Source organism: Zeus faber (genome assembly GCF_960531495.2).
Source record: "Zeus faber genome assembly, chromosome: 9".
Lineage (NCBI taxonomy): Eukaryota > Metazoa > Chordata > Actinopteri > Zeiformes > Zeidae > Zeus > Zeus faber.
Genome location: NC_137197.1, coordinates 31,571,436 through 31,596,142, shown reverse-complemented (window position 1 = coordinate 31,596,142; position 24,707 = coordinate 31,571,436). Strand labels below are relative to the sequence as shown.

Here is a 24,707-nt window from a genome sequence, read left to right as displayed (position 1 = left end):
ACAGAGAAGCGCGTCAAGATAAACAAATGCGTTACATTTGGAGAAAGCCCATAATGTCCATTGCCAGGTGTTAGTGCCACCTCCATGCTGAATCCGTCAACTGAACCCAGTGCATGTGGCCAGATAAAAAATTTCCCTGAGAAAAAGGTAGAGCTCAGCCTCCCCCGGTGCCTTCTCCAGTACATGAAAGAGCTGAAAAACGCCTTTATGTAGTGCAAAGAACGTTTTCAAATTCATAAATGCACACATATATAAAAAGAGACTTCTTAGTGAATATGGTGACATCCAATGTTAATGTTAACATTGTCACAATTACAAAGTGTGTGGATTTTCCACTCTCCGTAAGAAATGAATGTCTTCCGGTCAATTTTTGATGTTTGTCAGATTCAGGTAGGTATTCGTAATGGTATAGTTCCTCTTTGCAGGGTATGTGTTGTGGAGTGTCGTGTGACAAATAAAGACTGTTTCTTCTTCTTCTTCTTCTTCTTCTTCTTCTATACACAGTACTGTGCAAAAGTTTAAGGCACTTTTGATGTTTCACAAAAATGTTTGTCTTAGACAGTTATTTTATATCTTCCGCAATAGTGTGTCGTTATGTCTGTAGCATGACAACGACCCCGAACATAGAACCATAAAGAGTCATAAAGAACTATCTTCAGCGAAAAGAAGAACAAGGAGTCCTGCAACAGATGGTATGGCCCCAAAAGAGCCCTGACCTTAACATCATCGAGTCAGTCTGGAATTACATGAAGTGACAGAGGCAGTTGAGACCTGAGCCTTAATCTGCAGAAGAACTGTGGCAAGTTCTCCAAGATGATTGGAACAACCTATCTGCTGAGTACCTTAAAATAAAAAACTCCCAAGTGTACCAAGTAGAATTGGTGCTGTTTTAAAGGCAAAGGGTAGTCACACCAAATATTGATTTGATTTGAAGTTTTTTTTTCCTGTTTACCGCACTTCGTATGTTGTAAATTGATAAATAAAAACTATTCATGGCATAATTTTTGAAAGCATCTTCACTTAACAGCATTTTCTAACAAGTGCCTAAAACCTTTGCATAGTGCTGTACATTTCAACTGTACTTAGTTACTTAATGAAGAAGGAAGTTATGAATCAAATGATCAAGTGATGATCAAAGATTTATTATCTGTCGTTCCCGCATGAATCTAGGCAATGGACCAGGCGGCCCCACAAACCTTGCCTCTCTGGGACCAGAGGGGGGGTTCCAGCTGACCCCGCGGCAGCAGACCCGACTCCAGGCAGGACAGGAATGCCAGCAGGTGACCCCCGGGAGGGAAGTGCAGGGGCGGCCGCTGGATGCCATCCTGACTGACCAGCACCAGAGTGCCACCACAATCCGCTACAGCGTGGGCGGGAGTGAGCGTGAGTGGAGAGAGAAAACAGAAAGTCGATGTGGGAAGGAGGAACGAGGGTCACTTAAGTTCGATTTGGTGAAAAGGGCAGATCGGGCAAGAGCAAAGGCATGAACATAGTATTAGGGAAATAGGTTACTAGAGAGAAACATCAAATGGTGGGAGGGGAAAATTCCCCTCCGAAAAAGCCCTGGGGCCTTCGCTGGAAATTTTCATAATGCTTAATGTGATAACCGCTTATTAACTGCGTTGTCTCGCCTGACAGCACTTGGGCGCTTCATGAGGGAACACGCTGCCGGTCCCCCCAGGTCTAAATTCTGGGCCCTTCTGATCGATCCATGACAACTGCTAATTATGACATGACTGGTATTGCCGTGTGGGTTGGACTTGTCCCATACTCACGTCGCTGGTGACAGTGGATGCAGACGATTTGGCGCAAAGGCACAGTCAATGCATAGTCCCAGTAGATGCTGCCAAAGAAAGTAATAAAACAAACTGAACTTGTGATTGAGTGCAGAGAGTTCAGTTTATTATTGTGCTTTACATTCTTTGACAAATAACAGATTTTCAGCACAGATGGTTCAAAATGTCAAGCTCTTGATCAAAATGGCACTTGGTGATGTATGATTATCGAAGACGGCACAGCCACTCACGGTGTCTTTTGAAGACAGGTCTATTAAGTGAGTTGACCATCTGCAATGCTACCCCGCAAAATTTTTGTTTTAAGGAGCCACTGCGTTCATTTTTTCGGTCTCCATTACTGACAAAAGCTGGAAGCGTACCGTCGCCTGCATCTCTTCCAAGTTGAGATGTTTGATGCCAGAACTTTATACCTCTTTTCCAGATCGCAGTCCCCCAATGTGCCGTTGATGAGCTGGTTGGGCGTCCACTTCAAGGTGAGATTGTCCCCGGCCTGATGGAGGGACAGGTAGCCCCGTAGCACCTCCATGTCCTTCTTCTGCAGGGTGAGGACGAAAGAAGCAGAGATGGTAGGTGGGTTGTTGGGTATGTATGACTGTTGTTGGTGGCTTTAGAAGAAGTAGATTGATGGTGTTAACAAATGATAAAATAAAATGACAAGTCGGAGTATTTAGTTTTTTTACCTTCATTAGAAAGACTATGGAGTTTCACAGTTTTATGTATACAGAAAACAACATTTTAGTTTATGTACGTGTGAAACTATAGAAACTATAAACTATATAAACTATACATCATTGATCTAGGTACCTACTGTTTGCTTCGTGGACAAAAATAATATGCAAAGCTACACTGAATGAAATGAAACATAAACAAAGAGAGAATCTGTAGAATAAATATTCAGTGTACATTTGTGTTTGTATACTGTATATTCAGCTTACTTTGAGAAAATATGAGGGGATCTCATGAGGGGAAAATAGTAGCTAATTATAGTGTTTTATTTGGGTGAAATGGGTTGTTAGTTACTGATTCTTTCCACTCAGAAACAAGACATTTCAAGACATTTGTCCTTATTTGAAAAATACAATGTTTTCTGGGCATATCTTTAATACACGACCACATGATTTGTCTCTTCTTGTTTTAAGCTCATTGACAGATACAGTAGTTTTGGACAGTAAAGGCACTAGATCTTACCGGTTGCACCAGTACATTGTTTTTGCCGTAGAGCAGGTGTGTGCGTGAATTCTGGTGGAGTGATTCCACATACTCTCTGGCGGACGCAGCAAACTTGTCCTCAGACATGCTGCCACTTGACTGCCTTTTGCGGATCTGAGGAAACCAAGAGGCAAAAGTTTAAAGACCTATATAAGTACCATATATACTGTACTTTTGATAAATAAATTATGTATAGCTTGTGTAGCTAGTTCTGTCAGACAATTTGACAGCACCACACGCTTTTCTCCAGCCCTTTCTGTTTTACTGCCTGCATGCTTGTTGTGTTGCTGAGCTCCCTCCACCTCCCCTACATCCACTTGTTGGGCTCCACTATTCTATCCAATAGGGAGATTCAAGCTCATCACTCTACACTATATTTCTAGCTCACCAAGCATTCCCACTTTGCTGTACACCTTGCCAGGAGTGATTAACAGTAGAGCCCAGACGCCAAACTCAAACGAAGCAAATAAATCATTTTAGATAGATCATTTTAAAGTAAATCAAAGAGTTGTCTGTCAGAACTGATTTTACCACCAATAGTTAATTCTACCTCTTTGCTACTAAGCGACTACAGCCTTCAAAATCTCCCTCCAAACTTTTGCTACATAAACTTTTGCTCGCTATTATTGATGCTAGCTACTAGCTAACCAGTTCTGGTGAGAATCGGCTTTGGCTATCACTGGTTGCCATGGTGTTGGTAATGTTTGATGTTCAGTTACTAAACCCAACCCCCGGATTCTATTTGGAGAAACCATGGAAAGCAGGATGTGAAAATGGCTGGAGATGGCTATTAATTGAATAAAACAAATATTTAAGACAAATTTTTATACAGAGACAATTTATGTTGCTAATGGTCAGCAAGAACCACAACAAGAACCCGTGGACTGCACGCCTTAAAAACCAACCCCCAGAGCAGGCCGGCGGCTGGGGGAGGCATCCTGGGACCGGTGGGCCCCGTGGATGCGGTGGCGCTGGACCAGTTCGTTGGCAGAGGGATCCGTCCAGAAGTGGTCGGACGTCTTCAGCTTAGTGTACTCCAGCGCGCAGGGCCCCACTGCCACCACACACACCAACAGACAATACATTGGAAAGGTGGAAGCGTGTAGCAGAAGAAAAAATATAAATCAAATACAATCCAAAAAGTCAATCCAATCATTCTATTCTTGGGGGGGAAATAAGACAAAACAGTGAAATGGAAACAGAATACATTTGAGAGGTTTTATTTATCAAACATTGGTGATATAACTTGAAAGCACAACTTGTTTCCCTCGATAATTATAAGAAATTATTTTCATTGAGCTGTTCTGAACCTCCCCATTCAATATAATTTTAGGCTAACAGTACGGAGAATGAAATTAAATCATGTTAAACGTTTACATAGGAGTAAATTCCATGTTTAAATGTTCTGCTGGACCAAGTCCTGTGTCTCTAGTTGCTCACATCAATGCATCGCTGTCTGGCTGCAGGACCCTTCGCGCTCTCTTGCCCCGTCCTTGCACCTCCACAGGACAGGTTGTGGTGTCACGGCCTGCTAGCATGCAGTTAATACTCATGCAACCGAACCCTGCTCGGTCAGACCAACAGGACGGCTCTTTTTTGTTCCGGGGCATAGGTGCCCAATTATGGTTATGCCGGTGGGTGCCAGTCCACTCCACTGTGTGTCTTGTTGAGTGAGATCGAAGGTGCAACAGCCTTTGCAGCGATCGGGGCGCAAATTGCGCCCTGGTTGTTTCCTCTCCATGCCTAATGCGCAGAGTGCAATTTGTGCCCTTGTCTCCCTCTCCCTTTGCACTTTCCCTGTCGGTGCTTAACCTTTTCCGTGGGTGCTCGAGCCCGGAAGCACGCACAGGACCGGCACCAAGACTTGGCATGAGTTCACAGCCTCCCTGAAAGACTCCAGGTGTTTATTCCCAAAACAGCATTTTATCCTCAAACAGCATTTAGCTGTTAGCTTGGCTTATTTCACCACTGGTTTATATAGTGTTAGGGAAGGGGCCATGGCAAGTATGACTGCTTCAGTATTACATCGTTCAGTCTTTTCAGATGTTTTCAGCAATTACTTTCTAACATGAATAATGTGTTTTGAAACAAATCACTGAATTCACTTTACAGGGACTTTAATGTTTTGTCAGTTTTAGGACGCTCTCTCATTCTCATTTGGAAGAAGCATTCATGCCAAATGGCAGAGAAAGTGATGGTATGCCGTCCCATGAGTGACGGCATACCATTACGTGACATTAAGGTGATCACCTGAGGGAGGTCCACATCATAACAGGTGAGGGGGTGTGTGGGAGGGGGGCATGTGATTCACGGTATAACCATTTGGGCACAAACGTAGGCAAATGGTTTGTGTGTGCTCTTTCACTGTAAGCCTAGTTGACATTGCCTAGTGGAGCTCGCCCGGAAGCTGGGGAGGCTCTCTCCGTTGTCAGACTCGTCTGACGACTCCATCCAGGTCCCCGAAGAATATCCCCTGATGTGGTTCCTTCAGGATATACGTTGGGAAGGAAACCGCCGGGGGTATGGGGGACAGACTAATGCTAGGAGGAGTAGTGGTACGAACGGGGCCAGCTCCTGCACTAACACTAGCTGGGGAAGCAGGCTTGTCCTCTGACATCGCCCCTTAGTCGGCGACCTCCTTGCGCTAGGGTGGCTAGGGGAAGTTGGGTGCAAGCTGGCCACTCTGCAACGTCCTCCAGGAGCGCCGCCTTGGCATGCTGCCTTCCCAGGCAGGGATCTCCCTTCTCCCTAAGATGTCTGCAGTCCGGGTACGCCTTCCTAGACGGCATGTTTGTTTGCTCCCAAAAAATAAGTCCGAAAAGCACTACACAGCCTCACCAAACGGTATTCCAGCCAGTGACTCACACCAAGTTGTACGAGTTATTAACCCAAAGGTTAAACAGATACTTGGTGTGAATTTCGTGAATCTTGAGTAGGATTCATCTGACGTGAAAAAGGAAAAGAGGAAGAGAGGAAGTGGGGGCTTCAGTTACATACCCACGCGTGTTGGTTCGCCTGCCACGCGCCACTCAAGTGGCATTTTCAGGGACCTCCAGCACAGAGACACAGACAACGGGTTTGGAGGCACACCAGTTTATTGTAGACAGAAGGCTAGTTGGAATTAGCCCAGTGGCAGCTAGAGATGTGTCATGACAAGGGCTTCTCATCTAAGTGTGTGTGGGGATGGGGGTTTTACCTGTTGCTCGGGAGACCAACCAATGAGCAACAGGTATGCAGCCACTCTGATCCTGGATCCACCAATTATCTAGATCCAGGTCAGGTGTTGCTACTCATACCACACCATCCCCACACCAGATACCCCGACACCAAACTGAGGCCATGGGGAATATGGGGAAACTGGCCGAAGCCTACCCCCCTCACCAAGCAGAGAACAAAAACGAAAATAAATGCCTAAAGCACAGACTCTGAAACAGGGTTGCTATACCTGAAAAGGACAGACTCTGACGCAGGGGTTCCTATACCTTAAATAATAAAACACCGGACTCTGAAACAGGGTTACCATACCTTAAACCAACAAATGTAAAAAAAAAAAAAAAAATTGGTCCCTAACCCTAACCCTAACCCTTACCCTAACCCTATCCCTTTCAGGGGACTAGGTTCCCTGGGGCACCACGGTCCACCAGCTACCTTTCCCCAGGGCGATGACAGACCCCCTCCTCCCTTCCGGAGTGTGGGGCCTCGGGCTACAGTGCTGGCTGGTGAAGACACGGCTGGACTTGGCTGTTGCAAGGGGTGGTCAGGCTGCCGGGCTGCTGGATGGTCCTGGTGGTGGCTGCTGGGCAGAAGAGCTAGCTGCAGGCAGTTACTTGTGGTGGTTGCTGTAGCTGCTACTCCCCCGGTCCTCTGCCAGACCCCTGAGTGCTGCTGCTGCCAGTTGGGAGAGGGTTGGTGCTGGGGCCGCCCATTGACCCGCTAGTGGCTCCAGGGCGGCCGTTCTGTGTCCCTTCCTCATGCCGGAGAGTCCCTGTTCAGGAGCCATTGTGGCAGTTTTGCCTGCCACGCACTACTCAAGTGCCTTTTTCAGGGACCTCCGGCACAGAGACACAGACAACAGGGTTATAGACACCCCACTTTGTTGTAGAGAGAAGGCTAGTTGGAATTAGCCCAGGAGCAGATAGAGATGTGTCATGACAAGGGCCTGAGTGTGTGTGGGGATGGGGGTTTTACCTGTTGCTCGTGAGACCAACCAACGAGCAACAGGTATGCAGCCACTCTGATCCTGGATCCACCTATTATCTAGATCCAGGTCATCGATGAGGCATTCGAACGGAAGAGGCTGCGGTATGCCAGCTTAGCAGCAGAGGCAGAGGGGCGGGGCTGGAACGTGAAGGTGTGGCCAGTGGAGTTGGGCTGCAGAGGTTTTGTAGACAATTCCACCATAAGGTTCTTGAAGGAGGTAGGGATCAGAGGGTAGGCCCAAAGGAAGGCAATCAAAGAACTTGCCACTGTAGCCGAGCGGAGCAGTCACTGGCTGTGGCTGAAACGGACGCAACATGGGCTACCAATTAATCATGGTGGTGCCACCGTGTGACACACACTCAAGCCTGATCAACCTGTGGTGGGCCAACCTCGGCAGAGGGTGTCTTGTGATAAATGGCCGAAACACCCAATGAAGCCAGGGCACACAAATGAAGATGTGTCGCATTGGTGGCACCACGTGATCTGTGCAAAAACTCACCCCACCCAGGATGACATTCCCAACCCTCTCAATTGTTGTGCTGAAATTTAGGGATTGTAAAAACTAGTCCTATGAAGAATCCATCTTTCCAGTGTTGAGGAAGTGTATCTAAAAATAATGGCAGATGAGTTTAAGTTCAAGAGGAACTAAGAATTTATAAAATTCAAGAGGAATTTAAAGCCGGGCATAACTTCTTTGTCCTGTGTTGTTGCAGCTATATGCTGTGACTTCCCAAGTGAAGGAGATGATTGTACAAGCAGGGAGTTTAAAATTGTGGTTGTGGTTGGTTTTAAGTTGCTGGAAAAAGTGTTTGTTGGTTCAATAATGCAACTTTGGTAAAGGTGAGGAGTATGTTGAGTGTTTGTTTTCAGAACTGTATTTTGTGCTTTGATAATAGATTTTAGCCTAAAGCATTCCAAACTGATAAAACTAAATTGATCAATATAAATTGGGAAAAATTGCTTACAAAATATATTTTTGTGTCACATGGAGAGCAGATATGATGCATGACAGTAGCAGAAGTGCATTAGTTTTGGTTTATAAAGTTTGAGATATGTGTTCTTGTGTCACAGTGATCTGCTGATTGAGATAAGATAATCCTTTATCTATCCCACAGAAGGTTAGTCTGCAGTGTTACAGCAGTAACAATTGACACAATGGCATGAAGCTTTAGTAAAGGATATGATAAATTAGTAAACAGGATAGATTAGACACTTTACACTGAATTGTAATATTTCATGAGTGAATTGTTAGTTTTGATATGATATACAGTAGTGTTTGTGTGTTCAAATCCTTACTGGTTACTTTTTTCGGTAAGGCTGGTAATTGTTTAAGTATGAAGAGCATCATTTTTTATTATTTACTCTAGAAGTAATCTTGACTTGACATTTAATAAGGCAGCTGTTAATACACAGTATAAAACTTAGCAAGTAGATTAACAAAGAGGGATTTTGTTTGTTTTGTACACTGGAGAGGCAATGGAAATGTGTGCGTTCACTTACTAAAGATTGAAACACCAAAATAAATGTGAAATACATTGGCTGTTTCAATGGCTTTAATTTGGGCATTCCAAAGTTTAAATTTGAAAACATCTTGTGAATCGATTAATGTTGTAACTGTGTATTCATTAATATTAACCAACCCGTCTATTCAGTGTTTTATTTCCGCAATTTTAAGCATTTGAACAGGAATCCACTGGACTGCAGTTTAACGTTTGACCAGTGTAGAAGTGACTGCATCTGATTGGGAAGACCTGAAAGATGACAAGAGGATTGATCAAATAGAATTTCTCTACAATTGAGTAAGGCCATAACATGTCCAGCATTCAAAGGTTCTTGTAAATTATTTATATTATTGCCATTTGTATTTAACTGATTTGCAAATATGATTATTTAATAGGCTCGATTGGAATTATTGTGAGATGAAATGCATGCATGCATATAAATGGAAAGACCTTGATTGAATTTAGCTCTACACCTCATATTGAGTTGCATTGTTAAAACTATCGTCAGATATTATATATAGGACCAGAATCATTTTGATTAGTTCTTATTTAAATGTTACATTGTCCTTAATTTACCTGGTTGTTGAAGCAATGGTCAGAAGTTGAGTTAATGATTACTGTGATGTCACTTTCTCTTGAACTTGAACTTGAACTTGAAGACATTGTTGTCAGAGAACTTTGGAGTGATTTCCTTTATGACACTGCCTGTTACTGTGGTAGACCTCTTCTTTCATCTTCTGACAATGTCTGCAGAAAGCACATTCAGTGCCCCGGAGCTTCACCGTGGCCGGAAGGACATTCCAATTTGACTGATATTCGGCTGGGAGACACTCTACTCCTACATTGCTGAGAAGGTCTGTCAGGACCATATGTGTCCCACCACAGCAAAAGCCGCCATCTCGCGCATTTCTAATATTGCCAGAAGCAGCCAAATAAGTGGAGGAAAATGATATTTTTCCAGATTTGTGTTCTTTTGTGGGTTTTTTTTTATCTCTCAACATATTTTCAAAACCGAGTTTGATTAATAAATAGTAGAAAAATGTTAAACTGTGGAGTTAAATATTCCTGTTAGATTACATGGGGAAATGCAGTTCACTTACTGGGATGCGGAACAGCACTGAATAACGCCGATCTATAGTTTCCTTTAAGCGAGTGTCCAGGTGAAGATCGTTCATCCATATTACAAGTGATGTGAAGTTACAATGTGAAACCGTTTTGATAAAGAGTTCAACCTTTAAATCGTACTACTCTTACACACACGGAGCCACTGCGAAGAAGAAAAACCCTTCGTGTCACGCACCGACGTCACTTCCCTTAACAGACGGTTAAAGCGCAGCACGGGGTGTTTCGGTCTCACTTGTCTGTGAAAGATTTCTTCTCCATATCGTTATGGATTATGTGAGGCGGGTGGCGGAAGCACTGAATCATATTTCAGACCTTTATCTGACCAGTGCGACAGATCCAAGTCAGTGTTAGCAGCACGTACTGGACTTCATTTTCCGTGATGATAGTCAGTTCTCCGATGGCGACAGCAATGTTGAATCTGATATTACTCTGGACTTGGAGAACATTTCAAACAGTGGATTTCAAACTTAATGTGACGATGAAACTGAATATTTTCAAGAACCGCCGGAGGAGACCGACGATAAGTCGTTGTTGTTACAATGGAAGAAGTCGATGACGTGATGAAGTCCATTGAAGTTGGTGACAGATTTTCAGATTTCAGATTTCCTGAGACTCATAATATTGATACTCTACATTTTGTTGTGTTGTCCGTACTTTTAAACTCCAAAATAATTCCACTTTTATCATTTACATTTACATTTAGTCATTTAGCAGACGCTTTTATCCAAAGCGACTTAAAAGGGAGAATAACATTCAAGCTACATTGCGACAGAGATTAGTGTAACAACAACATTAGTATTATAAAACATATCTATTCTTACTGTTAAATAAAAGCTTTTTTAAAAAAAGCAAAATTAGTTGTGTTGTTGCGCTGTTTGTGATTGGCCCATTCAGCAGCATGTTAAGTAGCCATGAGGCTTTGTTTGTCCGCCAACCCCATTTGCATTCTGGGAGCTGGCTGAATTAACCTGGTGTGGGTAAAACTTTGGAGGTGTGTTCTCAGAAACACGGTTTGCCACACCGTTGTCATTAACAAGTCATAGCTTTAAAAAATATTTGCTTGATTTGCACATGTGACACCTTGTTTGGAAGCTCTGATTCTCCACTTTCAAATTATGCCAAAATGTTATGTTTTGGTATGTGAATATCATTATTTTCGTTACCCTCTCTAGCTGCTGAACTTATTGTTGAAGTTGTGTGGAGTCCTCGGTAATGTTTTTTTTGCCACATTACAGAAATTTATCTTGGTTGATTTTGAGTTTATTAATGGCAGCATAATTAGAATTTGTTAGTTTATTGATCTGCTTGTGTCACGGATACTCAGGACTTCCTAAAATAGGTCACATAGTAAATTTTTTCTTATAACTCTAGCCGGCACAAAAGAACATTCACTATTTGAATCATGACATTTATTTTATTCTTTCTTTTCTCCTCAGGGTCGCACCCTGGCATGGCCTTTCTGGGCTGTTTTGGTTATTGTTGTTTTCGGATTGTGGAATGAGGCAACATTCGCCAAGCCATTAGACAAGAGAACGTTTTTGTTGTTTTCAAACAAGCTTTTGCACCTTCTCCATGTTGGGTTTGCTGGATTGCAAAACTGTCGATGAGGGAGATGGGTTTATGATTAGCTGTGTTGTTGCAATCTAATGGAGTTGAATAACGTCTTGTTGTACACGATGCTCGGAAACTTGGTGCTGGGGTAATTGGGTATATTACATGCTGTAGCCTTTATCTTGCTACAGAGTAAATCGGCTCATTTCTCTCCATCATCAACATGTGCAACTTTGACTTCGCTCATGTCACTTTGAGGTGGTGCACAGCCCCCACTCCAGCTACTCTTCCTCCCACTTATGGAGATCCACATGACTGCTTGGCAGCGATAGCCGTTGTGGCTTCGCCCCTCCCAAATCTTGCCACTGAAGCTCTTGTAAAGTTAAACTAAGATGATTTAGACTCATAAGTACAACCATTAGGAGAATTTTAGTTTTGTCTGTCTGTCATCTGTTTTTGTATAAAACAGTGTATGTCTATTTTGTACAACCGGTTGTGTTTGTGTTTCTATCCGTTGTAAACTGTCTTTTGTTTAATTTTGATTCCATGAATGTGTATGTGCCAACGTTATACAGTGCAGTGTAGCTCATCAATGACATATGTAACCCACCGCATACTTTCGGGTCATTTGGCGGCTTTCGACTTTTTTTCCCCTGCATCATTTGAAGAGGAGAAAAGCTATGACTTGTTAATGACAAGGGTGTGGCAAACTGTGATTCTGAGATAATTACCTCCAAAGTTTTACCCACACTTGGTTCATTCAGCTAGCAGAATGCAAATGAGGTTGGCGGACAAAAAAAGCCACATGACTACTTAACATCCTGGTGAATGTGGCAATCACTGCTTTGTTCATGTGTTTGGAGGGAATGTTAAACAGCGTCATCAACACACAACAATTTTTGTAAAAAAGCTTTTATTTAACAGTAAGAATATACATGTTTTATAAAAGTGGAATTATTTTGGAGTTTGAAAGTACGGACCACACAACAAAATGTAGAGTCTATCAATAATTTGAGTTTCAGGAATCTGAAATCTGAAATCTGAAAATCTGTCAATCACCATCCTCAACGGACTTCATCACGTCATCAACTTCTTCTACTGGGTTTCCCCATGTAATCTAACAGGAATATTTAACTCCACAGTTTAACATTTGTCTACTCTTTATAAATTAAACTCGGTTTTGAAAATATGTTAAGAGATAAAAAAAGACACAAAGGAACACGAATATGGAAAAATCTAATTTTCCTTCAAGGAAGGTTTTTTCAACTTATTTGGCTGCTCCTGGTGATTTTAGAAAGGCGCGAGACAGCAGGTTTTGCTGCGGTGGGTCACATATACAGAACGTTTAATGTTTTGATGTCATAACGCTTCCATTCTGGTCTTCCTATTTGTGTTATTTACATTAATGTACTTCACCACCTCTCTAAAGGAAATGTTGGAGCCAATGCAGCCAACAAAGCCACCGTACCTGATATTGCTCTTGTCTAATAATGATAAGATAAAATAAACGTACTTCATTAATTACAGTTATTAGTTACAGCAGCAATGATATACATGATAAAACACACATAATTTACAAAAACACAGGTTGTTTTTTGAATCAATTACTATATATATATATATATATATATATATATATATATAGATACATACATATAGACACACACACACTGTCAATCATTGCATACTCCTGTCCATACTCTCAAGCATGGGCATAACGGGCAGTGCACTTTCCTGGTTCGAATCTTACCTTACTGGGCGCTCGTTCAGTGTGACATGGCGAGGCCAGCTGTCTGTGCCTCACAACCTCACCACAGGGGTGCCCCAAGGCTCGGTGCTAGGACCCCTTCTCTTTGCCATATACACCACCTCACTGGGCCCGATCATCCGCTCACATGGCTTTTCATATCACTGCTATGCGGATGATACTCAACTCTATCTGTCCTTCCCGCCCGACGACCCTACTGTCTCTACGCGGATCTCGGATTGTCTCGCTGACATATCCACATGGATGAAGGATTATCATCTTCAACTAAATCTGGCGAAAACGGAACTGCTGGTCTTCCCGGCCAAACAAGGTATTTATCACAACATTGATATTAAAATCGACTCTCTATCTCTTGTTCCTACCAAGGCTGCAAGGAATCTTGGTGTCATTATTGATGACCAACTGACATTCTCGGACCATGTTGCCGCCGCCTCCCGGTCCTGCCGCTTCGCACTACTCAACATCCGAAAAGTCAGGCCGTACCTGACCCAATATGCCACTCAACTGCTGGTACAAACCTTGGTGATGTCCCGTCTCGACTACTGCAACGCCCTCTTAACAGGCTTGCCGGCCTGTGCGGTGAAGCCACTACAGATGATACAGAATGTGGCGGCGCGACTGGTGTTCAACCAGCCAAAGAGGGCACATGTCACTCCGCTGCTCATCGAGCTCCACTGGTTACCTGTAGCCGCCCGCATCAAGTTCAAGTCTCTTATGCTGGCCTACAGAGTGACTGCTGGGAATGCTCCCGCCTACTTAAATGCTCTTGTAAGAGCACATGTTGCCCCCCGGATGCTGCGCTCGTCAAATGAGCGTCGCCTGGCTCTGCCGGCCATACAGCCACGGCAATCCAGGCTATTCTCATTTGTAGTTCCACGTTGGTGGAACGAGCTGCCAAAAATGACCAGACCGGGGACCTCCCTCTCTGTCTTTAAGAAGCACCTGAAGACCCAGCTCTTCAGTGAGTACCTCCTGTCCTAACCTACAATTACTTAGCACCACCTTGCAGTATTTATTGTTACACGAATGTTGTTGTTACACTAATCTCTGTCGCAATGTAGCTTGAATGTTATTCTCCCTTGTAAGTCGCTTTGGATAAAAGCGTCTGCTAAATGACTAAATGAAATATACATGTACATACATACATACATATACAGTATATATATATACATACATACCAATACACAGACATATACATATGTATACATCCATAAAAATATACAATAACTAAATAAATAAAAAATAGAAATAATAATAATATAAATAAATTTAATAAAATTGAATTTAACTTAGTGAAAGGTAAAGTTTAAAAGTGGAAGTTAAATGTAAATTAAAAATGTGCCTTGTGCATTGCCATTCAGAGGAGGAGTTTCCTCTCCGGGCACAGAGGGGAGTCATTGTAGGTTGCTATTGTGGTGGGCGGAAAAGACCTCCTTATTGCAGCGGAACTGAAGGAGCCTCTGGCTTCTGACTAGTAGGTTATGTAGGGGGTGTGCAGTGTTGTCTATTAGGCTGAGCAGCTTGTGCAACATCCTTCTCTCCACAACCAGCTTTAGGGGTCCAGAGCAGTCCCGAGCACAGAGCCAGCCTTCTTTATCAGTTTTAATAATATAGTTTAATAGTTTAATGGTTGTTTCCTCCTCAGATGAGGACACAGGGTTCCTCACTAATCTTGTTTTTCCTCTACTCACAGGCATTCCGCACTGAAATATTGTTGCGGCAAGCCCAAGTTTATAGTGGCAGAGCCACTTGGTATTGTATGAGCCACAGGGAGAGCCGTATCTCCCCTGCTGGTTTTCATTGCTTTGCTTGTTTGACATATGGTAAGTACCATTTATCAAAAAGGGGGGATATTTAGAGAATTAAGTTAACATAATGATTTTGCTTGGAACAATGCAGGAAGAGGCGTTTATACCGCCAGTTTTCTGCATTCTATTTCCAGTGCTGTCGAAAAAGCTACACACGAATTACATCACGTAAACCAGTAGTGATCAGATTGCCCAGTTAATATTTATCACTTTTAGATTTCCTTAATTAATGGATTGTGTAGATGGGATTATGTTCAGGCAACATTGGAGAAATGCATCCTAGGACAATTCTGCATGAAAACTCTGCATGATTTACACACTGTCGGATATTTTGGAGCCTAATCGATATTCTATGGACATTATCCCATACGCACTAGATATTGCGATAACATAATTCTGTTGTACACTAGGGTGCTGTTTGGGAATCGCAGAATTATTCCACGTACCCCACTTTTACAATCGTGGACCTATACCAAACAATTTTGTCATAATGTTTGTCTCTCACCCAGGTGATTAAGTCTATGTGCCCAGGTCAAAGCAACCCTACCCTTCCCACTAGAAGGACCACTACACGACCAGGTGACTAGGTGGCGGCCGGTAATTTCCAGAGGAAAAGCTGGAACTCTGCCGGATTCCTCACCAACTGCTCATAGCAGATCTTCCACCTACGTGACTTGCCCATCAGGAAACAACGGCGGCTCCAGTCACTAAGGGCCTGCCTCAAAGCTAAGGCTCACCTTGATCAGCTGGCCTTATACAAAGATCAAGTGGCCATACTCAACATCGCCAAAGACAATCTGCGTTGGCAGGTAACCACCCTCAATCAACAACTGCAGTGTATTCAGCAGCGGCGAAGGGGGACTTGGTGAACTTCACCACCAAAGGCTACTGCAGATGAATGGTTTCTTATGTACCCGTTATACTAAGGTTGTTGTTGTATTAAGGTTGATATTTGGTAATCTTGTTCTGCTTATACCACAGAAAAGATGGTTTTGCATATTTTTATCCATCACAAGTATTATCGAATATAACCACTCTAATGTTTATGCATAGAAAACTCCATATCTGTGTTTTCTCACATAATTCACTGCATATTAATGGACCATGTGCTCCTTGTAGTATTTGTCTACTCACTGCAGTTGTTTTATTATACAATTGCTCACAGGTACATCTATGTTTTCTGCTTGTTTGCGTACATCATATCCAGCATATGTTATCCAGTATACTCATTGTTATTATTTAAAATCATATGTTATCCAGCATAACCAGTGTTACCATTACCATTTTTTCGTTTATCCTCATCATTCTGTTAGAATGTGACTTTAGAAGTCACAATGCAGGGAATGCTGTGGTTAATTAGTAACCTCACATGAAAATAAACCTATAAAATGTTATACTAAACCACCAATACTCAAGATATATGTATCAAGAAAAACTTTTAAAAATGTATGCTAGAACCAAAAGAGGGAACTTACAGGATTATGAGCTGTTCACAGCACTGAAAGCGGCAGAACATGTAATGGGAGAAGAGTACTTTTCGGATATAAAGAACCCCAAAAGGTTCAGTTAGTCAGTCAGTTTTGCGGAGCACTACTCAAAGTTTATTGCTCTGTTGGACTCTTGGATGTACACCAAAAAGAGAACAAAAAAAATAAGCCTAAATAACACAGACTCTTAAACAGGGTTGCTATACCTGAAAAGGATAGACTCTGACGCAGGGTTCCTTTACCTTAAATAATAAAACACGGGACTCTGAAACAGAGTTACCTTACCTTAAACCAACAAATTTCCAAAAAAAGAGTTAACTAGTCCCTTTCCAGGCCCAGGTCTCATCACCATGGTCCATCGACTTCCTTTCCCCAGGGCGACGACAGACTGCCCCCTCCTCCCTTCCAGAGCGTGGGGCCTTGGGCTGCTGTGCTGGCTGGTAAGGGCGGCTGTTGCAGGAGCTGCTTGGAGGGGTGGCCTGGCTGCTGGGCTACTGGATGGTCCTGGCGGTGGCTGCTGGGTGGAGGAGTTAGCTGTAGGTGGTTACCCACAGTGGTTGCTGTGGCTGCTTCCCCCCCAGTCCTCCGCCAGACCCCCTGGGTGCTGTTGCTGCCTGTTGACCCGCTGGTGGCTCCAGGGCATCTTTGGACAGCCCATCTGTTTCCCTTCCCTGTGCCGGAGAGTCCCTGTTCAAGAGCCAATGTGGTAGTTTCGCTTGCCACGCACCACCCAAGTTGCGTTTTGAACCTCCGGCACAGAGACACAGACAACGGGTTTGTAGACACATCAGTTTATTGTAGAGAGAAGGCTAGTTGGAATTAGCCCAGGAGCAGATAGAGATGTGTCATGACAAGGGCTTCTCATCTGAGTATGTGTGGGGATGGGGGTTTTACCTGTTGCTCGTTAGACCAACCAACGAGCAACAGGTATGCAGCCGCTCTGATCCTGGATCCACCTATTATCTAGATCCAGGTCAGGTGTGGCTGCTCAAACCACACCATCCCCACACCATATGCAGCATTGTCACTTCCTCTGCCATTCTGCCTGTGGATTACATGATCCGACGGTCGTCCCATGAATAATAGATAGCAGTCTCTGTGGTAGGGAACTTGCAGCTGAATAATGTATATACATATAGCATAAATGTACACAGGTAAATGCAAATGCAAAAGCACCATACTCACCCAGTAATGCAGCCAAAATTGGCCCGTAGACTAGATCATGCATCAGAGCTTCCCTCTCGTAGTACTTGCTGCATTAAAGGAAACAAACCAACACAGAGGACGTAAGCGGTGTAAGCAATGCAAGACAATAAATCTAGTAGCTAATGCAACGTCTGGTGGTCAACTTTTACAGCTGACATATCGAGATTTCTTAGGACTTAAATCCTGGATGTAAAACTTGGGCCATAAAATGTGACCATTATGAAGCTGAAATGAATAAAGTTCATTAAAAAGGATTGCTGTGTTTTCAGCTACATGAAAAGCTCTAATTGGTTTTGAAGTGAGTCACCTCCACCATAATTTTTCCTTTTTTATTTTGGTTGTCCTCTCTCATCCACTCACCTGGAGTTGTCGACGATGTACTGCACAATCTTGTCCAGGACCTTCTCGAAGAGGGCGGTGCGCACCCAGATGTGCTTGATGGCCTGGGCAGACAGGGGCTGCGGGGTGCGGCTCGAGGTCGTGGAGCTCTGCTGCCTCAGGGGTTCATTACCCACACTCTGGGTTCTCCTTGAAGACATAACCCAGAGGTAGCAATACTCAGGGGCAAATTCACAAAAAATGGATTGCGGCCATTGCGCCTATAGCACCATGAATTGCACATCAATTTGCGCCTGCTATGTGATTATAATGATCTAGTTAACTAATGATACGCATACGCATATGTATGCCAGCACAAACACGGCCATAAAGTTTTGCTGCTGAGTGCAGGAGGGTGGGGGGCTTACGCACTGGGAGACCCCCAATGGGGTATGTGTCACGCACAAGTGGCTTTTGCGATCAGACGCAATCAGACCCAATCAGACGCAATCAGGCGTAACAGTGTTTCCCGACCTTTTTTCTTCCACGGCACACTTTTTTTTTTTTTTACTGGCTGACTCGTCAAGAACCGAATCCCAAAAAGAGAGTCAAACCGTTCATCGCGCCGCATTGTCCTCACTAACTATATGCATCATCTGTCTGCAATTGTCCATGTGTGGCAAAGTAAATAATCCGTGCGCCAGCGGGAGCCCGCTGTAGGCTCCATGGAGTGCGCAGACACATAAGCTCCGCATGTGTGTGTGTGTGTGTCTTTTTCTGTTTCGTTCACTGAGGAAAAAGTAAATACATTTAAAATAATAAAACACACAATTTTTTTTTGTTTCATTTGGAGAAATGAGAAACGAGCATGCGCACTGGAGCGCATATTGCAGTCTCCATTTATGTGCAGTATGTGACAATTTAACAGGAGGGAGCGCAACAGATGCCAAAACGTGTATCCCCTGTATCTCCTCTCATGTTCAGACCACAAATTGGAACATTGTGACTAAGTTTTGGGTGAAACCTTCCCAACTTTACTAAATTGTAAGACTTTCTGTTGTCGTAAATATTACAATGCTGTCGACACTAAATATGTATCCAACACTTGGCAGTATTGTAGTGATCTGTGATCTTTTGACCAGTTATCTCATGTCTTGTCTAAATCTCCTGAATGTCCCTTGCACTTATATAGCTTGCACCATGAGATGTAAATGGGAAAGAAAATCATAGGTGCCTATGCGCCCTGCAAGGAAGGCAGGGAGTGTGGGGGAGGGGGCAATTTTGCCAGACTGAATGTCATCCCTGGCACTACTACTGTATATGATTGTCTTAAAATACCCACTGACAGAAGCAGACTCCACCCACCCCCATTCCCCTGCAACATACACGCAACTCTTCTTCCCGACCGACAGCCAAATGCCAAATTACTGTGTATGTGAGTGGAGGGGGGAGAAGCCACAGTCACGACGCCTCTTCAACTCCGCTCTGATTTAGTGTATGTGCACGCATTTCTGTGTGCATCTGCCTGATGTTAGAGGGAGAGAGAGAGGGAGAGAGAGAGAGAGAGAGAGAGATAGAGAGAGAGAGAGAGAGAGAGAGAGAGAGAGAGAGATGAGACCGCATGAGGGTTGTTCAGAGAGGAAAAAGGCAAGAAAATGGACCGCTTACTTACTGATGACAATGCATCTGAGCCACTGTTTTGGGGGCGTCGTGAGTGTGTGTGAATGTTCTTCTAATGTGATTTGAAGAGTTGAGCGTCACAGAACCTTAAATGTTTTAACTAAAATATCAAGGAACATGTTCTAGCATAAATGTGTCCTCTGCATTTAACCCATTCTGACAGTTAGTAGTGGCAGGTAGCCATAGTCCAGCACCCAGGGGCCAATTCCACTCTAGAGCCAGTCGTGCCTTGGTCAAGGGTCAAGGGTTTTCCAGAGCCCCTGGAGGAAACATGTAGAGGTGATATACTGTAGTGACACGGAAATGGATAACTGACGTGAATAGACAAACATTAAAAATCAAGACTGCGGGCTTGTCGGAAAACAACAAGGATAATGGCCTCTATTTACTCCACTTCCCAGAGGCATCTGGAACCATCGGGATTCTGGTGGAGATTTACAAGCTGGAGCATATGCCACGTCATGATCCATAAGGTGACATTAAAGCTGCGATTTGTGGTTCATTAAATGGCCCAAATGAGTCTTCCAAAGACACTCACAAAACACCCAGGACACTGTTGGTACAAGCTCAAACGGTCACAGTTATCCAAAAAAGCTCTAAAATCTCTTGGACAAGCAGAACTTGCCCAAATCTATTGTCAAATGTTTCACTGCAAACACAGTAAATTGTGTTTGTATTGTATTTCCCTATAGTAGTGTTACGTTAAACAAAATGACAATCGGAAGTTGGTCTTTCCAACTTCTGAATGTCAACAAATGAAGGTACTGCCACTAGGTTCTGAGTGTGGGCGCTGACTGTACTGGGATCAGCTGATCAGAACACCGAATCCAGGCCAACAGCCAGCCTATTAGGTTTTCCAAATCACTGACAGCTCATTGCACGTCAGCAAATTAGTCTTGTCTATTTAAACGTCTTTCTGGCCCATATGTCCCCATAGCAAAGGAAAATTCTGGATGACATGTCCTTTATATCACATTGACATCTCCTGGACAAAAATGAGCATTAGTCAAGACCAAAGAGATATTTTGTGGATTTTCTCATTCATCCAGAGAAATAAACATTCAGGCTCACAGCGATCACTGTGTGAGCTCTCTAAATTGTCTTACTGTTTCATTTCTAGAGTCTTAGCTTAAAGAAAAATTTGAGAAGTGCAAGCTCTCAAATGAGTCTCAATACAATTCCAACAATTGGATGCACTACCTCAATTTTTCTCAGTTTATCACATACAAACCTCAGTCCAACTCTACACATCGTTATATGGCCGACCAACAAACTAACATTGCGTTTCTTACCTGCTGATAACCTGACACACCGACACTTCCCAAATAAGTCACATGCATCTGAACTTTAACTCCAACTGTTTGTCTTTCCTGCAGTTTTTGCAGTTTTGCTACGCATTAAGTGGACTTTAGGTAAAAACCTAATTACATCATTGTGTGGGCTGATTGTGCGGGCATTTGGCTCTTATTTCCAGATTGGTGACGTATAAGCGAAAACTTTTACTTTAAAATATCTACAGACTAAGTAAGTAATACATTTTAGCTGTATTCACACATGCACTGTGCCACATACAATGTGTAACGCAAATGTCCAAATCAGTTGAACTGGACATTAATGTTCGTTAGCTAACGCTGCGTGCGCGGCGTCTAAGTGTCAAGCATCTTATCGCGCATCACTGTTCTCAGTCTCAGTCTCATTCCCGCATTCTGTCAGTATTCACTACACTAGTGTTCACAATGGCCACACCCCCTTACCGTGAAATAACACGGGTCCTCGCTTATCGACCAATTTGATTAATGACCTGGTCCTAGGAACAGAACTTGGTCATAAAGTGAGGAGTACCCGTATTTGTGTGGACAGGTAGAATGGAGCGCCTTGAACACGCTGACGTCATGAACTCAATCTTTGCATTTGCACATGCGACAGGAACCTACAAGCGATGGCCGACGACTGTCGTGTTGTCCGCGGTGTTGCCATTTAAAGTCTCTCCAACTTAAGGAATTGTGCCCATACAATGTTGTGTATGAATATTACGATCGCGGCGCTCAAGAAGAAGCTCAACATGCATGCTCCTAATGTTCTTCTGCAGTGTTTGACATCAATTTCTATGAGATATTATCACCCCCTACTGGCTTGGATGCTTATGTGAGCTTTTAAATTGTTTTTGCATCCTCTTGTGGATGGAGATATTTTCAAAAACACCGTTGGTACGGACAGGAATCTTTGGGAAAATGGAGGGGGTGAAAATATGTTTTCAGAAATACCCATATACATGTGAAGTCAGTTAGGTACATCAGGTCTGTTTATTAAGGTCCCTATACTTGATTAACTGTTGTCTGAAAAAGGCAATTTACAAAGTGTATTCTTGTCTTGAAAACTAAAAGATTGCATTTACCGTTACAGAATGGACAAAATTAGATCAAATCCATCAAAAAGACAAAGGTTTCCCACCAAGAAATTATTCCAGAAGTCTCCAGAATTGGCTCCCGCAAATGAGCAATCTGGTGAGTATTGGGATAATCAACTAGTATCCTTTTTTGATTGTAATGTTAGATTATATTCTATGTAAGTAGGGACAGGAGGAAAGACCGATTCAGTTACGAAACATATCATTTACTTAAAGCAGCACGAGGTAACTTTTGGTATTTGTGATTTGACGCCCCTACAGTTTCTGAGTGCAATTGCACTTATCGTTGTCTTAAAACTTAGTAAAAACCGGTAAAAACCGGTATCCAAAAATAATCTATTTTACTGGACAACTTTTGAACCTTCGTTTCTGTGGAGAGATTGAGGTGGAACTATGGTCAGCTAATGGGGAACACAATAGGTGACGGACCATTCATTGAATGTGCCAGAGTATAACCTCACCTCGTGGGATTGAGTTGTTGGGGAATAAAGCTACTAAAAGGATACACGCCGTCTCGGCAATATTAGATAAGCTACAGTATCTACAGAACCTGTGAAGCTTATTACATGGTGTCAGAGTGCTCAGTCCCGTCTCCAGTGAGTGTCGGTTGCGACGTTTGGTGAGAGTAAACACGGACGTTTGCATAATAAGTCCCGGTCGGAAAAGGCTAAGCTAAAGGAGCTAAACTAGCTGTTAGAAACAGTAGTAGCAGAACTAAAAGCTGATAGCTACCCGAGTTGGCGAAACAGATTGAGACTCAGTGCTGGTGTAGAGAGCAAAGCATCGCGTGTGATCCTGCTTTGAAGATTTTTGATTTTACTTTTTTGAAAAAAAAAAAAAAAAAAAAGATAATGGATTCCCTGCTCTCCATAAGCCCACCAGAGAGTTTTGACTTCTCAGACTTTCCCAGCTGGCCCAACTGGATCCGCAGGTTTGAAAGATTCAGAATTGCTGCAGGATTGGACAAAAAGAATGAAGACTATCAAGTAAATTCCTTAGTCTACACCATGGGTGATAAAGCTGATGACATTCTGGGCACATTGGGCTTAAGTGATGCAGACCAAAAATACGGCAGTGTAAAAGAAGCCTTTGATCAATACTTTGTTTGCAAAAATAATGTGATTTATGAACGATGCAGATTTAATAAAAGAAGCCAAGAGCCAGGTGAATCGGCTGAATCGGTCATTTCTGCAGTTTATAAACTAGCAGAACACTGCCAATATGGTGCACTGCAGGAAGAACTGATTAGAGACAGGTTGGTGGCAGGCATGAGACACCAGGGCCTGTCAGAGAGTCTGCAGATGGACAGTGAGTTAACACTGGCAAAAGCTGTACTGAAAATAAGACGGCATGAAGAGGTTAAGAAACAGCAGCCCATTGTGCGTGACACAAATAGCCCAGACCAAAGAGAAGCTAATGTGGTCATGATGAAATTTAAGAAAAAGTTTCAGAGACACACACACAGGGAAAAGCCAAGGCAAGGGTCAGGGTCAAAAGGACAATGAAAAAGGGCAAAAGAGCTGTGGACGGTGTGGCAAAGCACCACCACATTCCCTAAACTACTGTGCTGCAAGGGATGCAGAGTGCCGGAAATGCCACAAGAAAGGCCACTATGCAGCCCTCTGTAAAACAAAGCTAAGCAGTGTGGATGAAATCCAGGAAGAGGAGGATGTAGACACTGTTTTCATAGGCAGGGTGTCAGCTGGTGGTCAGTCAAAAACACGGCAGAAGACACTGAGGCTAAATGGTCAACAAACCACATTTAAGCTGGACACAGGAGCGGACGTGACAGCCATCCCAGCTAAAGTCTACTCAAAGAAGCAGCATGGCCCGCTCACCGCTGCAACAAAGATACTGCTAGGACCAGGCAACAGCGTTCTACAAGTGGGTGGTCAGTTCAAGGGAACCTTAAAATACAAAAACAAGACAACTGAACAGCCAGTGTTTGTAATAGAAAGATTAGCTACCCCACTACTTGGTCTGCCAGCAATTGAAGCCCTGCAGTTAGCCTACACAGTTGACACTATTCAGACAGCTGACATCAAAAACCTGTATCCCAAAGTGTTCACAGGCCTAGGATGCCTGAAAGGCATGTACAAAATTAAACTGAAGGAGGATGCCAAGCCCTATGCATTGTCACTGCCCCGTCGTGTGCCTATACCCTTAATAGACAAAGTCAAAGTGGAGCTCCAGAGAATGGAGACTCTGGGAGTGATTGCGCCCATCGATGAGCCGACAGAGTGGTGCGCAGGGATTGTTGTGGCACCAAAGCCCAACGGAAATATAAGAATCTGCGTGGACCTGACCCACCTGAATGAATATGTCTGCCGTGAAAGGCTCATTCTGCCGGCAGTGGATGAAACCCTCGACAAGCTGTCAGATGCGAAAGTGTTTACAAAACTCGACGCCACAGCTGGCTTCTGGCAGGTGGGGATGGTAGCTCAGGCGGTAGAGCTGGTGGTCTAGTGATCTAAAGGTTGCTGGTTCGATCCCAGGCTCCTCCTGCTAGCATGCTGTAGTGTCCTTGAGCAAGACACTTAACCCCTAATTGCTCCTGATGGCTGCGTCCGTCGGTGTTTGAATCATTGTAAGTCGCTTTGGATAAAAGCGTCTGCTAAATGACTAAAAAATGTAAAAAAAAAAAATGTAA

General features: G+C 43.4%; 1 protein-coding gene across 1 annotated transcript in view; it reads right to left on the bottom strand.

Annotated features, from left to right (window-relative positions):
- sgsm2 (small G protein signaling modulator 2) overlaps nucleotides 1-24,707 on the bottom strand; it is a gene marked incomplete at both ends in the record, with an annotated part of 115,691 nt that overhangs the window by 20,227 nt on the left and 70,757 nt on the right. Inside the window, 7 exons of the mRNA XM_080007232.1 lie at nucleotides 1,197-1,360; nucleotides 1,776-1,843; nucleotides 2,207-2,331; nucleotides 2,985-3,119; nucleotides 3,911-4,059; nucleotides 17,632-17,699; nucleotides 18,013-18,180. Of these exons, the coding sequence (XP_079863358.1) occupies nucleotides 1,197-1,360; nucleotides 1,776-1,843; nucleotides 2,207-2,331; nucleotides 2,985-3,119; nucleotides 3,911-4,059; nucleotides 17,632-17,699; nucleotides 18,013-18,180 (877 nt within the window). The remainder of the gene's footprint in view (nucleotides 1-1,196; nucleotides 1,361-1,775; nucleotides 1,844-2,206; nucleotides 2,332-2,984; nucleotides 3,120-3,910; nucleotides 4,060-17,631; nucleotides 17,700-18,012; nucleotides 18,181-24,707) is intronic.